The sequence below is a fragment of the Labrus mixtus genome, chromosome 17, assembly GCF_963584025.1.
Source record: "Labrus mixtus chromosome 17, fLabMix1.1, whole genome shotgun sequence".
Lineage (NCBI taxonomy): Eukaryota > Metazoa > Chordata > Actinopteri > Labriformes > Labridae > Labrus > Labrus mixtus.
The window spans coordinates 16,011,450-16,035,812 of record NC_083628.1 but is presented as its reverse complement, the minus strand read 5'-3'; the positions used below and the strand labels follow the sequence as shown (position 1 = coordinate 16,035,812).

General features: G+C 38.9%; 2 protein-coding genes across 4 annotated transcripts; one reads left to right on the top strand and one right to left on the bottom strand.

Moving 5' to 3' along the window:
• The first annotated feature begins 3,387 nt into the window (after positions 1-3,387).
• pgam2 (phosphoglycerate mutase 2 (muscle)) lies at positions 3,388-5,423 on the top strand. The gene is made up of 3 exons (XM_061060990.1): positions 3,388-3,896; positions 4,125-4,305; positions 4,928-5,423. Exons 1-3 carry the CDS (start codon positions 3,480-3,482, stop codon positions 5,095-5,097), a joined length of 768 nt encoding a protein of 255 aa, XP_060916973.1. The 5' UTR covers positions 3,388-3,479; the 3' UTR covers positions 5,098-5,423.
• A 1,252-nt stretch (positions 5,424-6,675) lies between these two features.
• Positions 6,676-14,225, bottom strand: LOC132991957 (syntaxin-2-like). 3 transcript variants are annotated; one of them, XM_061060989.1, is made up of 9 exons: positions 14,170-14,225; positions 13,676-13,741; positions 13,502-13,601; positions 12,785-12,859; positions 10,638-10,711; positions 10,346-10,454; positions 9,733-9,806; positions 9,363-9,500; positions 6,676-7,385 (listed from the first exon to the last, which is right to left on the bottom strand). In XM_061060989.1, exons 2-9 carry the CDS (start codon positions 13,724-13,726, stop codon positions 7,161-7,163), a joined length of 846 nt encoding a protein of 281 aa, XP_060916972.1. In that variant the 5' UTR covers positions 13,727-13,741; positions 14,170-14,225; the 3' UTR covers positions 6,676-7,160. The 3 variants fall into 3 exon arrangements, with proteins under 3 accessions (XP_060916972.1, XP_060916970.1, XP_060916969.1); XM_061060987.1 differs by lacking the exon at positions 14,170-14,225 and adding an exon at positions 13,966-14,102 and having other exon boundaries at positions 13,676-13,813; XM_061060986.1 differs by lacking the exon at positions 14,170-14,225 and adding an exon at positions 13,966-14,102.
• Between the last annotated feature and the right edge of the window lie 10,138 nt (positions 14,226-24,363).

Sequence of the window (24,363 nt, the reverse complement as noted above, 5' to 3'; positions counted from 1 at the left end):
AGCACTGGCTGCCAAAGGCTGTGTTCTTTCCCCTGTGTCATTTTCTCTATTTACAAATGAATTTAAGATCAATGGAAAAAAAATTCACCTCATTTAAACACGCAGATGATATGACCCTTGTAGGCCTGTTACAGAAAAACAAGGCTTCTGGTGAAGCTGCGTATTCACTCCGCATAAAGGCCCTGGAGACATGGTGTCACACCAGCCGGCTGTAGCCAAGACAAACGAATGAATTATCTGCACTTAACAAGATATATAAGCTGAGCCAGTTTCACTTGACAGCCAATTTGTTGAAACTGTGGAATACTTGAGTATACCTTGGCACAGTTTAGAACTGCCAGCTGAGCTTCCCTGAAAATACAGAGTATATCTTCAATAAAAGCTCACAGCAAATGTATCTCCTTTGTCTGAAAGTGTGGAAGAAAGAAAGAAAGAAAGAAAGAAAGAAAGTAAGTGGCCTTGGTGTCAGTCAGCACATTTAAAACTGGTGTACACGTCTAACTCAAGAAGAAACTCTCTAAGATTGTGTCAATAGAGTGAGCAAACCACAAAAACCTCTGTCTCAACTATTCAATGAAAGGAGAAGGAAGAAAGCGAGGAGTATCCTAGAAGATAATTCACATTCTCTAATTTGCCAGTTTGAGCCTCTGAGCTCTGGGAGGAGTTATAGATTCCCTCTGGCAACTAAAAATATACTTAAGAAGTAATTTATCCCAAGTGCAGTAAACAGCCTTACTCTTACAACATGACAGATGAGATCTGAACCATGATATGAATTGCTTTTAAAGTGTAAATCTAGCTGCAATGTTGTCTGTGTTATTGACTTACTGAGAGTTTTTATATTGTTTTATCATGTATCTGGAGAGCCTGAAGCAAATATCCACCTCTAGTGGACAATCAAGATTCTCTTCTATTCCGTTGCTTATCTTCATTCTCAATGCCAGATCCATGTTTACAGCTCCTCAGATGAATACAATGCACCAGAACCATGTGAGACATGACCGCTGACTTCTGAGGGCTTACTCTTTCTACTCTTTTCTTTACCCTTTTCTTCACCAGAGGTTTATACAGTCTTTTGTTAGGAAATGCTTTTTTACTAGGGTTTGCAAGACTCAAGAAAATTGAGATATGCAATTAAACAAAAACTAAGCACTTAAAGAGCTTAGAGGCTTCGGGGTTCTGTATAGCACACAGCTATGGCTTCTGATGCTCTGTTATCTCAACATTGATAGCAATGCTTTCTTACTCATTTTATTAACATGAGTACCACATATAGAACTGCATCATAAAGGCCACCAGCATCATCCTATGTACATCACAAATATCTGATTATTTTCTTTGATCACAAGGTATAGCTTGGGCCCTTCGCCTGGTTATTTATTAATAATGTGCAGACTATTCTATTTCTTCTCTTTTTCTATATATAGATCATAATTTGATTGGCAGTGACAGGAGACATCGACTTTGCCTGATGGTACAGCTCTGGATGGCTTTGCTTTCAAAGCTTAATCAGCACTTTTATCTCTGTCCTCTAGGTTTGAGTGCACCACTGCTTCCCAGCATAGCATATCATCAATGGTACTGGATAATATATGGCTTTCATTATTTTTATTATCATGTGCAATTATTTATGTTAAGTGTATTCTTAAAGTAACAGTTACCGATGCAAAAAAAGTAACATTTAGAAATGTTGGTTGAATAACAATGGGGCTGATTGAAATTGTACTTACTTTGTAGATCATATCTGAAGGAAATGTGAACCTGATGTGAAAAATTACAAAAAGAAAGACAACATTTGAACATTCCTTCCTTAAATGCCCCATAAGAGTTTACTCAGTCATGCCAACTTGCGATATATGGACTGTGAACTGATGCCATACTGTTTCCAACATTCTGTCTTCTGATGCAAGTTGCTCTTTTAAACTTCATGGCATCCTATGAGGCTTAGCATGATAGATAGCAGAAGTGCTAGACAGCTGAAACCAATCCATTCAAGACAAAGAATGAACCTGCTCTCTTTTGCACTGTCAAATTTCAGTAACAGAAATGCCATTCTTATTTGCCGACTCATATGCAGTTGGGAATTAATACATTAAACTATTCTGCAAGTTCGACCTCAAGAAATCTCAGAAATCTGATGCGTTTTTGCAAGTCTGGAATGATGTATTATTTTATCTTGACCTTTGATCTTGACCTTTGTTTCACACAATGACTCAGATCCATAATTAATTAGTTTATTGTCTTGATTAGCCCGGTGCAGTCTAGGCCTGTGAAGTCTGTTCCGGCCTGAAGATTTCTGTCTTTTAATAAGGCCGTTTTTTTCTTATCAATGTAACTTTTGCTGCTTTGCTAAAGTGCTTATGATGTATTAAGCCGGGTCTTTGTAATATAGCATTAAGTAAGGTCTTTTACCTGCTTTTTCTAACATAACGATGAGTCTTACCTGCTCTTTTGTAGTGTCTTTCCTACACATTCTGACACCTTAAAAAAGATTGAGGGCCATGCAGTCTGTCTTGGTTTTGCTTGATATGGAGTGACTTGTTGCTTTATGCATGTAGAATCAATGGTTGTAAATGATATTACAGTGACTCCCAGAGGTGATGTAAAGAAATGACACGTTGTACAGTCCTCTTCCTGCCAAGGATTTTACATAAACTGACAGATTGTTTGTTTAGATGATTTTACAAGTTGAACAAGGTCATGAAATTGCTTGAGATCTTAGGAGAAGTTATAACTTTTAATCACTCCTGTTAATGGCTACTGATGTTCTTTTAGCCTTACCTTGCTAAACTTTTAGTCTCAATTGTATTAACCATAACTGTTACACATAGCAGTAACACTGGTGAGAAAAGAAGCTGCATCATATTTATTGTATTTATTAAACTTTTTATTTGACATGGGCATACAGTAACATTGGCGCTGTGACATTTAACAATGCACATACTGTATGTTCAGCTTTGTTTTGGCAACATGTTGCACAGAGTTTCTCCCCCCAACACACCGTTGAATCTCATTGTCATTGTTACACACTCAACTAATGCCCTGTGAGCAAACTTACTGACACTTTCACTTGACTTTCCTAAACATACAAACTCCTAATAAGCTCCAGTTTCTCTCTCAGTGATGGACCTGTTCATCTCAGGCTGGAGGGTGCCTCTCTGATCTTTACACTTTTGTTCCACAGATCTCAGTTTAAAAGTCATGTTGCTATTTTGGCTTTATGTCTGACCTCTGGCCTTCCCAGCCACCACATGTCCCAGCAGCCCAGCAGAGGACTGAGTATTGGCTGGGCTTGTATGTCCATCAGAGTGTGACAGCCTCTCACAGGTGGAATGTAACAGAGGCCTGTCACTATAAAAACAGTTTGGTATGCCGGCTCTGGCTCACTGTTGGTCAGTCAGTGTGTCTGTGTGCACAACTTAGAAGGGCTGAGGGTACTGTGTTTGGTTTGAAGTATACCAAGAAGACACACTGTAAGCATGGCTGCTGCACATCGTTTGGTTATTGTCCGCCATGGTGAGAGCGCCTGGAACCAGGAGAACCGTTTCTGCGGCTGGTTTGATGCTGACCTCAGTGAGAAGGGTATGGAGGAGGCCAAGCGCGGGGCCCTGGCTATCAAGGAGGCCGGCCTCAAGTTTGATGTGTGCTACACCTCGGTACTGAAACGTGCTGTCAAGACCCTGTGGACCATAATGGAAGGCACGGACCAGATGTGGCTGCCTGTGATTCGTACCTGGCGTCTGAATGAGCGTCACTATGGAGGCCTCACTGGTCTTAACAAAGCCGAGACGGCTGAAAAGCACGGAGAGGAGCAGGTGAAGATCTGGCGCCGTTCCTTTGACACCCCACCTCCACCCATGGACAAGGACCACGCTTACAACAAAATCATCAGTGAGGTGAGTCTATGCCGAACTTACACAGTGTAAGGTATTCCATAATTGAGTTTGAGCAATTACTATGACTACTCTCACAAATGAATCTAATTGAAAGAGCAGTTTCCAATTCATTAAAATGAATTAGATGATGATTAGTGCTCCAGTGTTTGTTCACCAGCCTTAATGATAAGTTGTATGTTGTTGTATTGTACTTGTAGTAAGCCATCTACTGATTGTTTCTTCCTACAGTCCCGTCGCTACAAGAATCTGAAGCCTGGTGAGCTCCCAACATGTGAATCATTAAAGGACACCATCGCCCGTGCCTTGCCTTTCTGGAACGATGTCATTGCCCCTGAAATCAAGGCGGGAAAGAATGTCATCATCGCTGCCCATGGCAACAGTCTCCGTGGCATTGTCAAGCACTTAGAAGGTGAGCATTCCTGTCTGTGGCTGGACAAAGCTTAAAAAAAAACCTGATGAAGAAGGGCTTCAAGAAGAGTCGAACACTAACATCAAATATTTAACATCACCCAATGACAAATAGCAAGCAAAAATAACTTTGTCTGGATTTGCATACAAGGCCAGGTCTTAAATAGCTGCAGACACTCACACACACACAAACACAGTTGTGGGTTACAGTGTCTAAAAATAGCATGCTGGGACTGTCAGAGCTCAGGGACGGGGGAAGAGGGTCAGGAGCCTGGTTCTCGTTACAGTCACGACCTTTATGTAGAAAGGTTGTACTTTTTCAAGGAGTGGCCAGACATGGATAAGGGACTTAAACATCCAGAGAGACTCAAGGGCAAAAGTAAACGTCAGATAACAATAATACTAGATGTCCTAGAGATGAAGAAGTAGATTGAATTTCTTAGGGAATCAAAATGACTTTAAATAGTCACACATAAAAAAAACCTGCCCCATGCTCTGCTTTTATTACATAAGATCATTGTCCTTTCTGTCTAGCTAGGCCCCAGACAGCCTGTTATAGTATCAGTTACATCCCCTCTGTACTGCCTGCTGATCTGCATGTCCATCTCCACCCGTCTGTCCAGGTATGTCTGATGCAGCCATCATGGAGCTGAACCTGCCAACAGGAATCCCAATTGTGTACGAGCTGGATGCAGACCTGAAGCCCATTAAGCCAATGTCCTTCCTCGGTGATGAGGAAACAGTAAAGAAGGCCATGGAGGCTGTGGCGGCCCAGGGAAAAGCCAAGAAGTAAGCCTGCTCCATGAGTAGGCAGAAAAAACAGACTGTTCCCCCCCTCATCCTTTAAGCTCTCCTGCCATCCATTGGTCCCTCTTTGTAGTCCATTCCAACAGGGGAAATGTTTATGGTTTTTTGGTACACAGGCCGATTTCAGCACATTAGCCCTTTTTGTTTAAATTAGACACACATAGGGATGACCTGTTAATTAAAGCAGACAGCTGGACCCCTGTCTTTACAGCCACACGCCACTCAGCCCTTTTAAAATTGTGGTCAAGTCCAAATGTTGAAGGCTCAAAATCGTGGCACCACCAATAAAGAGAAACCTTGTTTTTATGTAAATCTGTGTCTGTTCATTTTTGTCTTATCTGCTCATGTCTCTTCCCACCCTGTCTTTCTTCAAATTACATTGTCATCCTTATCTATTCCTCCTTCAGTTTCCAATTTGGAAATTACTTGTTTCAGCAAAGAGCAAAGGTGCTGTGAAATCTAATCCAGGAGGAAGAGAGAGAGAGGGAGAGAGAGAGAGAGAGGGAGAGGAGAGAGAGAGAGAGAGAGAGAGAGAGAGAGAGAGAGAGAGAGAGAGAGAGAGAGAGAGAGAGAGAAGTCAGTGGGTTCATCTTGGCAGCATTCCCATGATGCAGGAAAAATCTTTTACCTTTCCTCGACTATACAGTTATATCAACAGAATTGCAAATGCCAATAATTATTTTTAAGCAGTAAAATATTGCTATCAGTCTGTTTGACCTACAAACAGGTGACAAAAAACACTTTGTTGTCCTTTTAATTTCCAACCCATCTGTATGTATACTAGTATTTAACTACATGTAGTACTGTTTTTTTTTTTTTTTTTAATTTATGTTTTTTTTTTTTTTAAACATTGCATCTTTTGGCAATCATGCTGTTTTCATGTGGACATGTTTCTTATGATGTATACTTAAGTTTAAGCATTTTAGACTAAATGGTCTGAAGCTATATTTATAGACTTTTGAACATTGTAATTTTTCCACTAAATTCTGTCAGTTCACTTCATTGCTCAAAGAAATGATGTTAAAGACCTGATGTTGTGCAAGAAATTGTTAACTATGTGTTAGTGATAAAGCATAATAGCATGCAGACATTACTAATTAGACACATCAATAAACACAAAACACAATTTAGGATGATGTTAGTCTTATTAGGTTCTTGGGGAGCGACACAATATTTGCATTGGATAGAATCCTTAATAACAGGTAATATAATTGAACTTTACTCAATAGTTTCTAAAGCTATTACAGACAAAGTGGTGGACTGACACCACAATGCATCTATGTGGCAAAAACCATTGAGTCTGGAGCAGCTATAGAATTTGATATCAATGTTTTTGAATGTGTCATATGATTGTTCCATTTGTAGTCACCAAATCCTCTCCCCTCTCTCATTTTCCAGTTACAATAAAGCACATTGTGTACAGTAGTATTACCACACAGGTTTATTTGGGGATTTTTATCAGCCTTAATTTATCGAAAAACATGTCAGACAACATAAACACAATACATTGTATAAGTATAAAACAAAAGATTTAGACTAAAACACAAATATCACAGTTCAGGAAGAATGTGAAATGAGCCTTGTTTACAGTCTCTTTTCTAATGTTGTCATGCCCCCTATTGGCCACTGAGAGGAACATCGGCTACCTCTGAGAATGAACTGAGGAACAGATTAAAACAGAAGGAGATTTGGAGAATTGTTTGAACAAATACAATTCTTGATATGACAATGGAATAAGCTTTAATCTGAGGATTTAACTCAGTGAACAGTGAATAACAAACTAATTTATTATAGGTTTCACACTTTGATCCTTAGGTTTCCTCATTTTAAGGCTTGTCCTAAACATCTAAACACTTTCATTTGATTGGTCATTAACACAAGCGTCCTAATCACCATTTAAAAATTCCAAAAAACAGGCTCCACAGTATCCTTGAGGAAAAAATGCATCTGAGGCGGCAGACAGGTACTGCGCCTTATATCAGATGAAAAGTGTTTTTTCCATCAGGCACAGGCTTTGATGTGGATTGTGATACTTGGTGCAGTCTCTCTTCAAACCGGTTCAGGAGCTGAGTCATGGTTTGCCTCTGAGGTTTTCTGATCGTTTGCCGTTTTAGTGCTTGCTTGCCTCTTGAAGGTTTTCAAGAAGCTCGGCATTGATGCTATCTTGTATGGGTTTTTCTTGTACGAGACTGCTTTATAGGTTTCTGCTTTTGACACGTCTACATATTCTGCAGCACTTGTCACATTCTTTTCAATGTTGTTGATCAACTCCCCCTGATTCAAGAAAAACACAATTAATAAGAGTCATGGCATCAGTACACCTTTGTATTACTAGGCATTAGTATTAGAGATATACAACAGCTTGATCAATACAAATGAAAATGAGGTTCATGGTAGGAAAGTGGAATAATGGGGAAATACTATCAAGGTGAAATGTTGTTTTTGAGTGTTTCATTTTACAATAAGAATATGTGTGAATACTCAAATGTTAAGTTTCAAGATTACAAACTTTATAAGTTACACTGTGTCCAAACAGAACACGCTGCGTGGCTCAGGAGCAGTTAGAACACTCCAATAGGAAATAATAGAATCAAGCTGATTTAGTCTCTGCCGCGCACTCAGGTCACGTGCTGTTAGGAAAGGCTGTGAGACAATGACCTAGATCCACTTCTATTAGAATATTCCTATGGATTTTAAATATTATTAGTGTAAAGGGTTATGAAATGTTTCGGCAAAAAGGTCAAATAAAAGGGGAGGGGGGTGTTAAACTCTGATTTAAAATGTAGGTAATTGGTGATATGACAACTTTTATTGACAATGTGGTGGAGTGTGTAAGTGAAATCAAAGTTAGAATCACTAAATAAAGAAAAAAATAAATGTATGGTGTTTGGTGGTGATAAGGCTGAGTTTGAAGTAAATTGAAATTAAATGGGAGTTGAAATAGAGTCTATGAAACAACATCTCTAGGAGTGATCACAGATCAAACTCTTTACAAAATAAAGGACCTATTAAATAAGAATATTGCTCGCTTATTATGCCATATATGACAAACTGTTGAGGTCTTAGGAAATGTGTATAAAACAAACATGGATCCCTTAATTAAGCTCCAGAAAAGAGCTGTTAGTCATAAATAAAGCTAATACTACATCCATAAAATCTTGCACTCTAAAATGTATTTTGCTTGTAAAGCGAGAACCTACAGGACATAATAACACATAACACATAACAGTCACTAACCACCTACTTTCCTGGGAGCTCTTGAGCTCTCCTAGGCTCCTCAAGATCGTCGGTTGACGGCTTGCCAGAACAACCCCCACCCCACCACTACCCCCTCCCCACCGGATCGTGGGTTGGCGGCCTGCCAGAACAACCCCCCACACCCCCTCCCCTCCCCACCGGATTGCTGATGGACGGTCTACCTCCCCCCACCCCCTTGCTCTCTATCCCTCTTCCTGCATCTTATCCCATCTCTCCCCCTATCCCTTTCCAAGCCCGGCGCAGTCTAGGCCTGTGAAGACTGTTTCGTCATGAGCCGGGGATCCGGCCGAAGATTTCTGCCTTTTAATAAGGCAGTTTTTTCTTACCACTGTAACTTTTGCTGCTTTGCTAAAGTGCTCATGATGGATAGGCCGGATCTTTGTAACATAGCAATAAGTAAGGTCTTTTACCTGCTTTTTGTAACATAACAATGAGTAAGGTCTTTTTACCTGCTCTTTTGTAATGTTAACAGACAATGAGTAAGGTATTTTACCTGCTTCTTGTAAAGTGTCTCGAGATAACACTTGTTATGAGTTGACGCTATACAAATAAAAGTTGATTGATTGAAGTTGACATAACACAATATAGATGGGATTCAGTTTTTGGGGTGAAACTACAGAACAGCCTGAGTGATGAGTTAATTGTGCAGTTATCTGCAGAGTTTAAAAAAAAACTGAACTTCAGAGTTTATCTCCTTTTGTGCTTTCATTGTTGTATTGCTATATTGTTCTGGGATATATTATTGATTGTCTTGTATAAGATAGGCAGAAATAAGGCAGGCAGAAATAAGGCTTGAGCTTCAGCCGGTTCCATTCTTAGGTCAGGTAGGTTAGGTTTTTTTAAATTTTCTTTTGTGAAATGGAGCAGTGTACATGATTTTCTTTTGTTTCTGTATGTGGAATATTTAATTTTTTTTATTCTTCTTATATTTTAATGAATGATCAGAATAAAAACATATTCATTCATACACTCATTTTGAGGCAGCTGTCTTACCTGAATCTCCAACAGCATGGCCATGTCAGCAAACACCTCGTGCAGCTCTTTCATGCTGGACTCCAGGCAGATGATGTCCTGATGGCGAGATTCAATCTCACTCAGAGCCTCGCTTGAAACTTGACGATTAGAGTTGATCTGTGACAGACAGAAGTTGATTTATAATCATTATCTTATTAGCTTCACTGTCTATTGCAGCAACATCAAAAACATTCCTTAAGTAGATTTTTCTTATTATTGGACAGTTGTTATTATGAAAAGACACTATTGAAGTGCAAGACTTTCACTATAAAGGTTTTTTTTGTCACTTATTCTTCTTTACATAGCCATGTTTTGTGTTTTTTTCTGAATAAAAAAATGATCCTCTTACATTAGATATAAAGATGGTAAGATTGTCACGGTGCAGCATGTCCTCCAACTCTGCATCTGTTGTCACTTTATCAACTGAAATAAACAGAAAGCAATCATAAATACCATGACATCATTTTAGAGGGATGTGTGCAGGCTTAAGTTCCCCATCAAAAAATGCATATTCATGTCTCATTTAGAAAAGGGAGACATTGGCAGTGACAGATTCCATCGTCAGGCGTTGAGTCTTCACAAAAAAACAACCAAGAAGTGTGTGCTGACAAGGCAGAAAGTATCCAATGTAACGTGTTTTTGGATGTTCACCACAAGATGGTGTAATTACACCTAGGCTCTTCTCTGCTGCTGTTCTATTTTCTCCAATCCAAAATCAAAAAGGTACAGTATGGTGTTGATTTAAACAGCAGTGTGTGTGGGATCTGAAGAGGAAAATGTTTGATACATGATACAATGACACAAAAAATGTGTATGCAATAAATAGCGAGAGGGAGGGCAGGGGCTCCTTCCTCCCTGAAATACAATAACTTCACTAGTCTGATAAGATTTTGGTTTGTGATATGTACTCTGCTGACACAAGAAGGGAGGAGAAACAAGTCTTTATATTTTTGGCAACTCACCAATCTCCAGCTGTCTCTGAATCCGTGCCTTGCATTTCTCTCTGAAGGAGATTTGAGCCCTGTGGTAGCGTCTCATGACGTCTGCAAACCACCGAGTCAGATGAGAGTGCTGGTGAAAGGAAGTCGACAGAATTTTATATCACTTTATGGAACCAGTATTTAAAAAGCAAATAAATGAACGCAAGAGGTTGGAGCCTCTTTGAAATGATGGCTGGGATGGAATGGGATAACTTTAGCGCTGACTTGTCTATATACACCCGGCTGATCAGAGGAAATAAAAATGTGACAGGACCTGGTTGTTGTGAATCCGCTGGATCACTGAAGTACTTCTACTGTTCTCATCGACAGGTGAATCTTTCTGCATTGCTAGAAAAACACATAAGACAGAAATAATATGAAACAAACATAGAATCATCATTCAACTGTGTATGAAACAACTTAATGAAATTTATTCACCCTTGCTCATTGGCTACACTAATTATTATTAGTATAGGCACACAATTATGGTTAAATGTTGTGTCTTAAGCGGGGTACACACTACAAGACAACCAGGCCAGTTTTGGGACTGATTCCCCCTTCCGACCAAAGTCAGCAAAGGCCCGACTATCTGATGCATACAAAGATTATCTTGCCAGATTCTCCTGTGGTGTGAGGTTTGTTAAGAGTGATTTTAACCTAAGACAATCAGGGCCTCCCCGATTTGAAATCGTAAATATTAAATGTGTTTAATATTTTAGTTGTGTGGGGAGAACACCAAGGATGGCCAAGCAGAGACTCTGTGAATTGTCACGTGGAACGGTACAATAGCCAAAAAGGGAAGCAAGCTGACTGAAGCAGGAAGCACAACGAACATTACCATGGCAACAACAGCAAATGCAAAGCATAAAGTTAGATGGTGTCATAAATTCAGGACCAACTTGTTGATTTTGTTGCTGATTTAAAATAGCACAGAGGACGGGACAGATTTAAGGGGTTGGTCCTTAATGCTGCCTAGGATTCATGAGTGTCTCCACTACCAAACCAGCCTGGGTCTGCTGCGGTCTGAGGTGTCAGATTTGAATTAGTCCTCAGGATGCATTTGGGGTACATTCCCGCCTTGCAGGCTATCCACTTGATCACCCATAATTGATGTTAATGCAAAGTATAAACGTTAGCAGCAATGCTAGTTAAGGACTTGGAGAAGCAGTGCAGGCAAAGAGGCATTTAACCAGTAAACCAGAGCCATGTTATCCACATTCAGCACAGGCATGTGGACATAACCAGCAAAGAGGGCTGAAGGACAGGGGTCCAGCACTGCTAACGTTAGCCACTTGTGTCAAACCAATTTCACATCGTTTACCTGCCAAGTAATGCACATCCAAAAGTACTGCACATTTCTGCATCATTTTAAGATAACCAATTATTTATTTGGTTACAAATATGTGATGAATGGTTTCAAATATCAATTAAACAGGCTTCATATACTATGGTTTAGGACTTTGTTTAGGACTGTATTATTTAGTTATGTTTTTTTATGTTTTCTGACCATCAGACACTCTGTTTAGGAAACAACAGGGAAATTAGCTGTCAGGAACATCCCAAGCTTTGTTTTGCTCACAGCATCTACGGAAAATTCCTGGCAGTCACAGGCAGTTTTCTGTGTTGACTGTGAATTTTTGTTAATTTTTGGTAACTTCAGTGTTTGCCCTAGGTTTACAGCGTTGGGGGGGTGGGGACAAGCCGACATGACGACACGACGACACAAACACTTGAAGGAATCTGGGTGTACATGCGTTACTTTTAATGACAGATGTCCTTTTCTATCGGAAAGGTATCCTTAAATAACTTCTTTCCCTGATTTCCGACTCCATCCACTATCCTATCCCTACAATAAAGCCACAAAAAGCACAAAAAAAATCTTTAAAAAAAAAATATCTTTTTTTTTTTTTTTTTGCTTGTCCTTGGGGGGGGCAATATAATGGTAGGGGAAACACTGAACTTCCACAGCAATTTACAGTGACAATGACTGCAGGAAATCGCACTTTTCATGCAGAAATAAAGTGCATGTAGTCAAAGACAACACAAGAGAATATGTTACAGAAAGTTCTTATTGAATTCTGCATGCCACTACAGTTTGGGTTTTAGTATTCACTCTTTAGAGTCGACTACAGAAGCCTTTAAAATTTAATTTAAATACATTTGCAAGTCAAATCCCATGCTATGAGCTGGGTTAGCCTTAGCACTAGAGAGGACGTGATAATGTTGTAAGTTCTTCCTCATTGTCCCGAACAATGATAAACAGCCACATACAGATAAAAAAAAAAATTGTACAATGACAACTTTAGCGCCACGACTGGTTGTGTTATGTCCCATCTGCTGTCTGAGACAAATCCAAATCCACTGTGCAGAAAGTGTTTTGGCTGAAATTCAAGAAATATAGAGTATCGCCTCCTCACTTACATTTTAACTTGGATCGGACCAGGTTGGCATTCTTCTTTGTCTCACTGTTCAGCAGCTCCAGTTCCTCTTTTTTTCCTGAGCACAACATATCAATTTCACTTCACTGAAGAAATAATTTGACATAATGAAATGCATTTCATCATCATACTTGGGTTTTAAATGTATTGTGCGTTCAACTGATTAATGGCGTTAACAAGTTTATTCTAAGACTGATACGGATACTTAGCTGATGATCAGACCAACACTCTTAAGTTACTTAAAGACTGGAGAGCATCTTTAATCCAAATTGGAATTGTGGCTGTAACAGTGTTATTGTTACTATGTTGATAGGCTGTTTTAGGTACAACTATGTAATAAATCATATTAGAATTCTGGGTTTCAACTCAAGTTTAGTCCTAAAAATAGCTACATTAAGTGCTTGGTATAAGACTTATTTCATTGCATTACCCAAAAAACGTGTGTTGTGCTCTACAAAATAAATAAAAATGTGTTTGTCAAAGGCTGTTTAGTTTTCCCCCCTTAGTTTTTGTTGCTCTGTTTGTCTTCTCAGTGTTGTTTACCCTGAAGCAGGATATAGATCTCTGAAAGAATTGGCACGATTGAAGGCATCAAGTATCTGCTTTACTGTCAATTGAACATATGTTTGGATCGTGGTTAAGCTACTGTAAAACCAGGTATGCACAATGTATTCTCGTTATGGCGCTCTGTTATACTTACTATTGTCTTGGTTTTGGTTTGAAAGGATTGCTCCATGTCTTCTCTCCAGCTCATCTGCTTGACAGGAGAGCTTTTCGATGAGGCTTCTGACCTCCCCCACCTACACACACAGGAGCGAGGTATAAACACTGAGCTGCTGGAGATGACGTGAGTCAATACAAAGACGAAGTTTACCTTTGTGAAAAAATCCTCCATGTTGATAGTGCTCTGTGCTGCAGCTGTCATATCACCCCGCCGCAGCTGTTAAACAGAAAACAGGGAATAATCAGACCTCACCTGTTGCTTCAACAGTCAACTGAACGTTCAAAGCACCTGCTACGATATCAACTATTTAAATGGCATAATATCCGCTTTAATGTGACGCTACAATAAGCAACACTAGCTGTGAGTCTTTAAGGCTCGCGGTATGAAGTCTTTCAATTAACTCAAAATGTTGAGTGATAAAAAAAAAAAAACAGACTTACGCCCGCCATGCTTTCTCATAACAACAGAAAGGAGTAAACGTACATCTTTGATATTTCTGTTACTTTCGGTATTGACGTCAAACTTCGACCTCTACCTGTGCGTCCTCATGTCCTGAACTGAGCTCACCTGTGTGTGTAATAAAGGGCGCGTGCACGCAGGCGCGTATCCGTCACAGCAAGCAAACAAAGAAGCTAACTGCCTACCTGTCTGTTCAAGCCCGTAAAGCCAGGTAGGCTACACAGCAGGAAGGCTACAAGGTCTGCTTTTTGTGTCAGAAAATAAGGCAGTTGAGGCGTTTACCGTATTGCAACTCCAGGCTGTGTACGGGTGTCAAATATAGGTCTACTGTTTATGAGCCGGTTAATAGGAATATCAACACGCCTTCCTACACCCTTCACTATTGGTCAACCCCTGAAGCTAAGCTAATTGTTCCCAGTAGGCCCCTCTTTCATTTAGTTTAAAAATACTCATGTCTTGGTTCCAATTAACTGCAATGTATCGTTATGTTATGCCTGCTGGGTCACTGTCACCTTAAACGAATTAAACAGGGTTTTGTTGTATTTTGTATTACTTTTACTTTTTCTTTCTGTGACATTTCAGAATAGAAAAAAGGAGCATTTCCAGGAGTTAATTTGTAAAGTAGGCTGTGGTGTCAGCATAGTAATGTGCAGATAAGATCTAGCCCTGCAAATCGACATTGTCCCTCATAGATAGCCTAAATAAGGGAAGTATACAACTGAATAAGAGCAAAGTTAACCCATTATCTGTGGTAGCCCATTTGAACAAAATCTCTCTACCTTTACATGACAAGATAAATCTTACAAACCAAGCTGCCAGCCATTACTTTAAAATCAAAGTCAACGTTCCTTACTGCTATGCTGTAGCCTCTTGAACTATGTGGAAACTCCAGGGCTACTTTATTGCAGTTTGCACTGGTGCAGCTGAATACAATCATTGGTGGCTGCTTCATTTGGCAAACTGAGAGGACATTTTCATTATGGATATGCATATAACAGATACACTTTTAAAACATGTTGCACATAAATACTGTGATCTGGGTATTACGCTTAGGTTAAAAGACCGTCACTTATAATTACATATTTTTGCTTTAAAGCAAATGTTTCCTTCCAGTGTTCAATCCAAGGTCTGTACATGGCACTGAAAGGTCATATTGATTCAAAACCATGCCATTATGCAACTGTAAAATCTGAGCATTGAGTTCTTTCTTCATGAACATTTAGGCTACTATTACTAACATTCAACATAACTGTCACTGCAGGGTGGACACAGCTGAAAACAATAAAATACTTTACCCCATGTGACCAAAATGACATGCATAATTGATATTGATAAGTCACTTGCTATCTAAATCAAAAGTAAAACCTTAAAATCTATTTGTATTTTTGAGGAAAGGTAGAATGTCATGATCATATAAATTCAGTTTTTTGAAGGGCATTGTTCTATGAATGTCTTGCCACATTTTGTGTTTTTAACAGTGCTCTGCCTTGTGTCTTCCTCTGTCTCTTTTTACAAAAGTGAAAATGACTTGTGTGCATGGAGACATGGACAGATCACTGCATCTGCATTTCTTATCAGACACAGATTCAGCAGAGAATCATCTGAAATAACAAACCCTTCCCTGGCCTTTTTTTTTTTACATGAGTGACACACACACAGCCCAAAGCTTCAGTCTCAAATCAGAAGCACTGCTTTTCATAAATAATGCAGTGTGTGCTTGTGGGTACTAAAGAGGTTCTCGGTTTCTCACTGCACGGTACAATACCTTCTTTTATCTTCGCAGTGGCCTTGAGCTAAGAAAGATTTGGTCAAGATGTTGCTCTTTTAAATATGCTGCGTTTGATATTCATAGACAAAATGCATGATCTCATTTTGAATTTAATGAAAAGCACTTATTTTAAAAGTCATATCTCAGAACCATCCTGAAGCCAGAGGATAGTAACAGTTATCAGGGTGTGGCAGGATGTTTGCTCTGTCAACAGCAGTAAATAATTTTGTAGTCAAACACCTGTTCAAACACTTGAACTTCTTTATCACCCTGTGAAAGTGTAAGATTGGTGCAAAGTGCAAACTGTAAGGACATTAATTAAGTTTTCATATGTCACATTTTAAAAGAAGCTTCAAACAATACCACTATATGTCATTTTGATACTTCATACATTTTATAAATCCCCATTTTTGTATACCCCTTTTTTTTGCATTCAATACCTTGGCAGATGCAATGATTCTGTTTCATACGAACAATAGGAAATATGGAAATACTGACCTTTCAAATACACCATTCCACCGGGAGGTGATATATCTGAGACAAACATATTCAGAGTACAACACCTCCTCTGACTAATGCATGATGCTTGGACTCAGATGTGAACACTTGTCCAGGTACATGACTTTTTCACGGGGGCTTGAGCACATATATTCAGCATTAAAACAACTCTGCACTCACCACGCCTCTGAGCGTGCTGCCCTTCAGACTACAGCTTCATATGTAATATTTATCCAGGAAAGACCTGGAAACATTTCCCTCCAGAGGAAGCAGAAGCACTTTAGTATCTCTTGGATTTTATATATTTTTGATAACAATTAAATTTTTATTTCAATTTATTAATTGATGCATTTCTGTCTTCCCACCACTAGAGGTAGCTTTAACACTAGAATAAGGGGAATGTCCCTTTTCTTTTTGGCCTTAAAGTATGATAATCCATTTCTGAATCAGCACTTTAGTATAATTCAATATAGTGGGACTCTGAGGGCTCCACCTTTTATAACGAGTAAGGGATATTTTTTGACAACAGACATGTTGTGTGCAACTTAAACAGGTCGGAAAAAATAAATTATAGTATCTGCTGGCTGCAAATTATGGGGTGAACTGTGTTTTCAGAGTCAGCAAAAGATCTATTGATTTTTTTCTGTGATATTGATGATGTATAAAATGACAAATAACAAGGTTTGTAGTCCCTAATGAAAATATGTAGGAGGATCAAACTATACAAACAAGAAAGTCTCAAGTGTTTTTGTACATACGTGGCCACAATTAACATTCTGCAACAGTCTCTGGATCAGCAACACCTGCAGTGCTTTGCATAGATAATTCTGTCATTTTTGGCTAGCATCCTGTCCAGGCAATAATGAGCTGCTAATTACTAATTAGCAGTTGGTTCAGTCCATAAAGCTAAAACAGATGTGCCGGCCTGCTCTCTCTTAATCGAACATTTTTCCTCAAAAGATGTACATCCATAACAGTATGCCTCTGCAGGAAAACAGGGATGGATGTAACAAGCCATTGTAATGCATGAGTTAGGGGAACTCCTTCACAGTGCAAACCTCTTGTAGTGTCATCCTGAATTAGCTCAGGCAGCAGAGTTGGGCGAGCAGAGCCAAGAGGCTTTGAGTCCCATAAAAGGCAGGAGGAAAGAAGCTGGAATCAAAACTTATTTTCTGTCAGAGATGTAAAAATAAAATCATTCAAGGGCTTTGCATTTCATCAGTTTACAAACTGTATTGTGTTACATCATTGATCTTTGAAATGTGATTTGCACACACAATTTACCATTTGTACTTACTCTCCTCACAATATTTCTTTTCATTTTAAGACAAGCATTTTGTGTTAATGAACAACCCAAGAAGCAATAAATACACATAACCCGGGAGGCGTGGTTAATTAGTAAGTTTGTGCGCCACTTGTACTGAGGTGTCATGATTTGGTCTTGTTTTTTATTTTGTATATTTGCGGAGTTTAGACTTCCTGTCTTGTTTTATTTTGTCTCATTCATCCCTGTGGTGTTGCTTGTTTTCCTTGTGTGCTTCTTTATTTTAATGTTTCCTAGTTTAGTCTGTTTCCTGTTTTATTTTGTAATTTCTTATCCTTGTCTTTCTCTATGTCGTAGTGTGTATTTTTCTGTTGATTATCCTGAGTTTAGTTTTCAGTGTTTCCTGATTTATTTTGTAGTTCTTGCCCCTGTGTGTCTGGCCTTACATCCTCTCCTTGTGTGTTTTCATTCTTTTTTGATTGCCTTCATCAGTTTCACCTGTGTCTGCTCCCTGTATTTAGTGTTTCTTTCCTTCTGTGTCAGTTCATTGTCAGTCGTCTACACTACTGTTTATGACCCTGTGGTCCTGTTACATCTGCTTTTCTTTTTCTGGCTCCCTGAGGTTTGTTTTTTCCCTTTTTGGGGAATTTTTGGATTTTGGTTTACTTGTCAAAATAAGCTTGATGACTTTTGTTAAATAAATGATTTTGGATTTCTGCAATTGGTTCCACCTCTTTGTTTTTTTCAATGAACATGACACTGGTGTTGTTGCCCTTGAAGTTGGCGGCCCAGGTTCGAATGCTGGACAGTGACTAGAGTTGACATCAGGGAAAGAGAGAGAGAGAGAGTGGGGAATAACATGAAGGAAAGGAGCCACAAGTTTCTCCTATAAAGCTGAAAAATACATCTTTATAAAACAAACCAGGATGTAACCTTATTTTAATCTCCATAATTTATTTTCAAACTGTATCAAATGACATAATAAAATCATATATGGTAGATATAAGGATGTTTTAATGCTTTTCGGGTCTTTTTTTAACTGTTTTTATAAAACACATGTAACTGATTTTTGAATATTTATTATAAGTTTTGATAACATAACATTGTAATCTGATACTGAGCTGTTTTCATGAGTTTAAATCCATCTATGAATCCGTCAAAATATAATTTCTATAGCTTTTCTTGGATTTAATTAATCACGATGCATCATTTTTAACGCTTCAAGGGTACAAGGATTGAAAATAAAATATTAAAATGTATGTATATCAGTTTATATGTATTGAGAAGGTTATCATGCTCAATAAAACCCAATTAGAAAACCTGATTGTTATGTTAGAAATAGTAAGCAGTGGTTACAGAGGGAATGTAACCCATGAATCTGTCAGTTTTGAATCTGTGATCTGTCTGTGAAGAAGTGCAGGACCCTGCTTTTACTTGTTAACAGTTTTAAAAAATGAATCAATAATGCATGATTGCTGGCAGGCTCAGCAGTGCTTAACAGTGATTTCACAGATCAGTACACCCAGGAGTCAGCAGGCGGGCAGCTGGGGAGCAATTTTACTCCAACGCTGATGATGACTCCCTCTGTGAAACCCCAACGGGACACCGGTAGTGCAACACCCAGCTGTCATGGGAGCCTGGCTTTACCTCTTTGGTTTTGTCAAAGCTTGAGATCAAGATATATGAAATATAAAATATACTATGAACTATCAGCTGGCTGAATGTGCATAGAAGTGGATTGAGGAAAGGGGTTATAACATCTGCAATCATTTTCACAACGTCCTTCAGGGGCCCATTTAATTTTTTCATTGTTGGTTTATGCTTTTAAAACAATAAGATTGTCTATAATTTTCTCTCTCTCTCTCTCTCTCTCTCTCACGCACACACTTATGAATACACAATTTAGCATTTCAACAACTCTGCTGCTCCTACTCCTTGCATCAGTCTGACCCCTTTTCACTTTTGAAAACAAGTCATTTCATTAGCTGTTAAAAACTCCATCAGATGACATACATGAGGATTTGGGCCGTGACTCCAGTTAACTGTGGGGTAAATATAAGCCACTCCACATGAACCACCTAATTAACCAAGCGGGCAGGGGTAGAGGTTTATGCTCAGTGCAATCCGGCTTAATTGCGTTTTCACTTTGATGATTAAAAGCTGGATCTGATATTATCATGTAATGCTCAGTGGGTGGAATACGGCACTAACAGTGCTTGGGTGAATCGCTGTGGGCCAATCCAATAACCTCCAACAAGGCTTAACAGTAAAGTCTTCCACTGGTAAATATCATAAATCAGAAATGTTGAGAGTATTGCAGAGCCGTTTGTGATAAGGTGCGGTAATATAAGTTTATGTTTTGTCCACTTTATCTTGTCTACTTTTATCACGGGTATCGACTTCCCATATTTGCCAAAATGACCCCCAGCAACTCAAAAACAACCCTGCCAGACAAAGGAGCAACAGTTACAGTCAAGATAAAGCACATCGGTCCCCTAAAAGGAACAGAACACCTGCAATGCATTATTGATGAAAAGTTAGATATATCTGTTTCCTTTATTATGAATTTTTCTCAGTGTGTGATCCTGAAATGGCAGCAAAGAAATATCAACAACAAAATATAGTAAAAAAGGCATCAAGAATGTTCACTGCATACTCTGCACCAAGCTAAGGGGCCAGTCTGTCCCTTTAAAACAGCGTATATGAAGCTCTAGCTATATAACTATATAACTGCCTTCACGATCGGGTCTTTCTCATTCATCTTTTTTGCACGCTTACTCTCGTTTCCGCTGTCATTCTTGAGCTGTCATCTTCTGGTGGCTGTCATTGGTTAATCAGCTGTCTCGTCAGCGGTGCTCATCTAACCAATGGCATGGTGTTCCGCCCTTATCCTATCATCGTACTGCTCCCCTTTTAAATATGATTCTTTCTCTCCCTTAGTCCCTTCATGCTGATGTTTCGTGCGCCCCTCCTCCTCCCCAACATCGCCATCTCGCAGAATCATCATCCATCATGTCTCATCCCATCTGGTTTCATCAAGTCATCAGCTTCACCACCACCAGTGTCTGGACTCCATGGGGGGGATCTATTCTGACGTTGCTAAGAATTGTCACTCTACACATCGCCCACCCCATAGAGTCCAAGCGCCAAAATGATTTCTGTCAAGGAACATTTCCATATCTCATTGTAATAAATAATTGTCTTTAATCAATTGTCTCTCTTGATTGAAATACCATAATCCAACTTGAAAAACAACATTTCTGGTACTTATCTCTATTTCAATTTGTCATACTTTGAACTGTTAACATTAAACAAATTATAACTTTTGCGTAATGAGTTGCACAGTCCTGCTTAAATAACGACTGTATTGGGAATAAGTACATAATTTAACTAATATTCAACCAGAAAAAATAAGAAATTCATACAATTAAAAACAATCCTGTAACACCACCCTTTAGTTTTTTGTCCTGTCATAAACATTAAATATTTCCTCATCTTGTCCTGACAGGGTTTTAAAGGATTGAAAAATGGGGATTTACCCTTCCTTCTTAAATGTATGCCATGTTGGACAACCATTAGCATGCTACATTTCACAAAACTATTAAACAAAACTCTTTGCTTGCCGTTAACACTTAACAGATTTACCCTTGGGAGTCCTTCAGTGGAGCACAACACTGTTCATTAATGTCGCTGTCACTCTTATAATTATGTGTTTTGTGGATTGAATTGTGTGCACGGCAGTGCAGAAAATCACTGACATGCGGGAAATTGAGGTTGAGAACAAGCACAAAAGACACACACATGCAAGTGTGAAAATTGTCACACAGGATGCATTATAAAAATAAATAATAGTGATGTCCAGTTTAACCTCAATCTGCTCCCCTTTTCATCCGGGTCAGCTCCATCACCCCATACAGGTAAACATTGTGTACAACAGCTGGGAGATTCCTCTCCACCTTTTAACTGTGCGAATGAAGTTTTCTCAAGATTCCTTTCACCTTAACTGAAGAACTCTTCAAGCAGAAAATAAAGCACTGCTGCTCATTCAGCCAAAACAAATGTTAGGGGCACTTTTATTCAGACTGCAAAGCTCATTCAGCGTAGAAGGGGAAATGAATCAATGATAGCCTACTACTTTTTAATTCTGCTCGTTCCACATGAATTATAATAGTTTCCTTCATAATCAGCAACAAAACGACTTAATAAATTCTAAGATGTAGTTGTTTTTGTTTCCTGTTAAAGTAGATACACATCCTAAATTGCAAATGCAAGGCCACAAGGTCTCTGTATCTGCTACCCAGTGGTGTGATGGGAATTTTCAATCAGTCTGGCTGTGAGTTGTACTGTCAAATGCAACCTGGGATTCTGTGTACAGAAATATAAATCAGTAAAATGTTGTATTGGTTTGAGTCTCCCAGCTAGGCCTGAGGTGCAAAGGCTTATAAACAGCTCTGATGTTTACCTGTCAGACCAAGATGAGGAATCTGCTACTTATTCATTTGTTATCTCAATCTATTTCACTTGTCGTGGCTGATAGTTTTCTCAATTGTTTTTTAAGAGCATAATCAAAATAATGTATTTGTAAAAGAATATCTACTTGAATCAATAACTAAAATAAATGTCAGTTGTGGCAACTTCAATTGAGGTTCCTCTTTTTGATGTCTGACACTAAATATTAAAACTAAAACTACAATTATCACTAATCTGATAATGTTTTTCTTTTGTTTCTGGCTGCTTCTGTAGAAATTACAAATATTTGTACTAAAAGAACTGCTTGCTTGCTTTGGCTTTGTCACTTTTTTTTCCACATTCAGTGTTTTCTCTCAGGCAGTCCGGCTCCCATGCACAGTTTCATTACCTTTCATAACAAGCTGCCAGCACCATTTATGTAAATTCCTCATGATTTCATCTTTAGCACAAAACTGCAGAATTTTTGTGCTTTCATTTTAATTTCGGAGGGACAATGAAGGGACGATCCAAAATAGCTTTGCTTTCATGTGAGCTCACTGCGAATAGATGGTGAAATCTAGCAGAATGGATCATAGTTAAAGGTCTGAAATGACGAAGGAAAATAGAGGATTATGATTATCATTAAGAAGTAAACAAGAAGGAATGACCCATCCCAAATTATTTAATATCCAAGGGCTCAAAAAATGTCAGAAAGCGCCTCTCTCTTGTGCTGTTGCTGCGTTGTCAAGTTCACACAATACCAAATCACCTCTCATCAGGATACTTGGGTCTTAAGAGAAACAGGCACACAAAAATGATTTATTTTAAAGCCATGTGAAGCAAGGAAAAATAAAACATGAAAAGAAAAGACTTTAAGGGGTAGTTCTTTTTTTTGAAGTGGGGTTGTATGAGTTACTTGTCAATAGTAATTGTACTAGCCACAGGAGATGCATGGCCCCTTGTTTGAAAATCTGGTTAGAGTGCTGGCATGGAAGCTAGGCTATATATCGCTGTAGATGGGGCCATTTGTACCCCAAAACTAACTAATTTGAATAAAACCTCACCTGAACCTCAATGAAGTATATATTTTGTATGGAATATCCCTTAATGACTTTTCTTTTCATGTCTCATTTTTATATGTTTCATATTTCTTTGAAGTAAGTTCCTCTTACATGTTAGTGAACTTCTTTTAAAGGTCCAATTTGTAAGATTTCGACTGCTTCTCTGTCAACAACGCAGCAGCCAGTATGTCCTCTTTCTAAGTTTGGATTCAGGTGTGGTAATGTTTTATTTTTTTGTTTTGACCACAAGGAGGTGGCTTTAAGGCAACCACACACAGCTGTTTTGGACGCCCCTCAGTTTGCCAGTCAAACGGCAAAGCAACAGGTGTTCAGTTCTCGAGTCTGGCAAGGCCCTAAGCAAAAATGAATCAGGGCCCCGCCAACCAGCATTCATCACCTATATGTCTGCCAGTGTCCCGACACTTACTCCTCTTCCTCTACCGCCTCTGCAGGTGTTGCAGCAATGGAAGCAGGCAAGTACTGGTTCAGATATAACTGATTCTACGTGACCTAATTGTTCTAAACTGCTCAGCGACATTAAAACTATAACACGTATTGAAAAGTTTTTTGAGAAATGGAGAGAGGTTGGCACTGAAAGGTTTCAAGACTGGTATTGACCTGGTTATACTGAAGCTTCAGTGTCCGCAACATAGCAACCTACGACATAGCAAACATAGCAACCTGCATGCATATTGACTAGGGAGGAGGGGGCAAGGGGGGAGACAGCTCTCTCCAATGTTTTGAATTTGGACTGCAGTACCTAATTTAAACCCTAGGTGTCAGAATTACATATTGCTCCTTTAAGATCCCATTATTGTGATGAGATGTGATTTTGAACTATCCATTTAATATTGGATAGACAAGACCTCCATACAACTTATTGTTATAAAAACTTTGTTTTTGGGAGATTTAAGATGATGTAGATATTGTGCATTCAGTTTTTTGTTTTTCTCCTACACTACATGACCTCCAACCTACACCTGTGGTACTCAACACCTCTCTTTGCTTCATGAATAAAATAACCTGACCTGAACACCCACAAGCTGCAGAAGTCAGAACAACTTGTTCTGTGCTGGTTGTTCTTTTGCTCAACATCTGATCTCACAGTTAATTCCTTAAATTAGACAAAACAAAACCTGTAAGCTGTCCAACTCTACACAGAAACATTGTATGTGTACATAGAGGTATTGATTTAACATAAATACGCATTAATACTAACAAGTTAACTTCAGATAGCCAAGGGTCCAAAGTCTTGTCAGTCTGCATGTGGATAGATTGTGAGGATCTCTCCCAAAAAGCTGGCACAGAACAGCAGTCACTAAGCTTCTTTTGCAGGAGG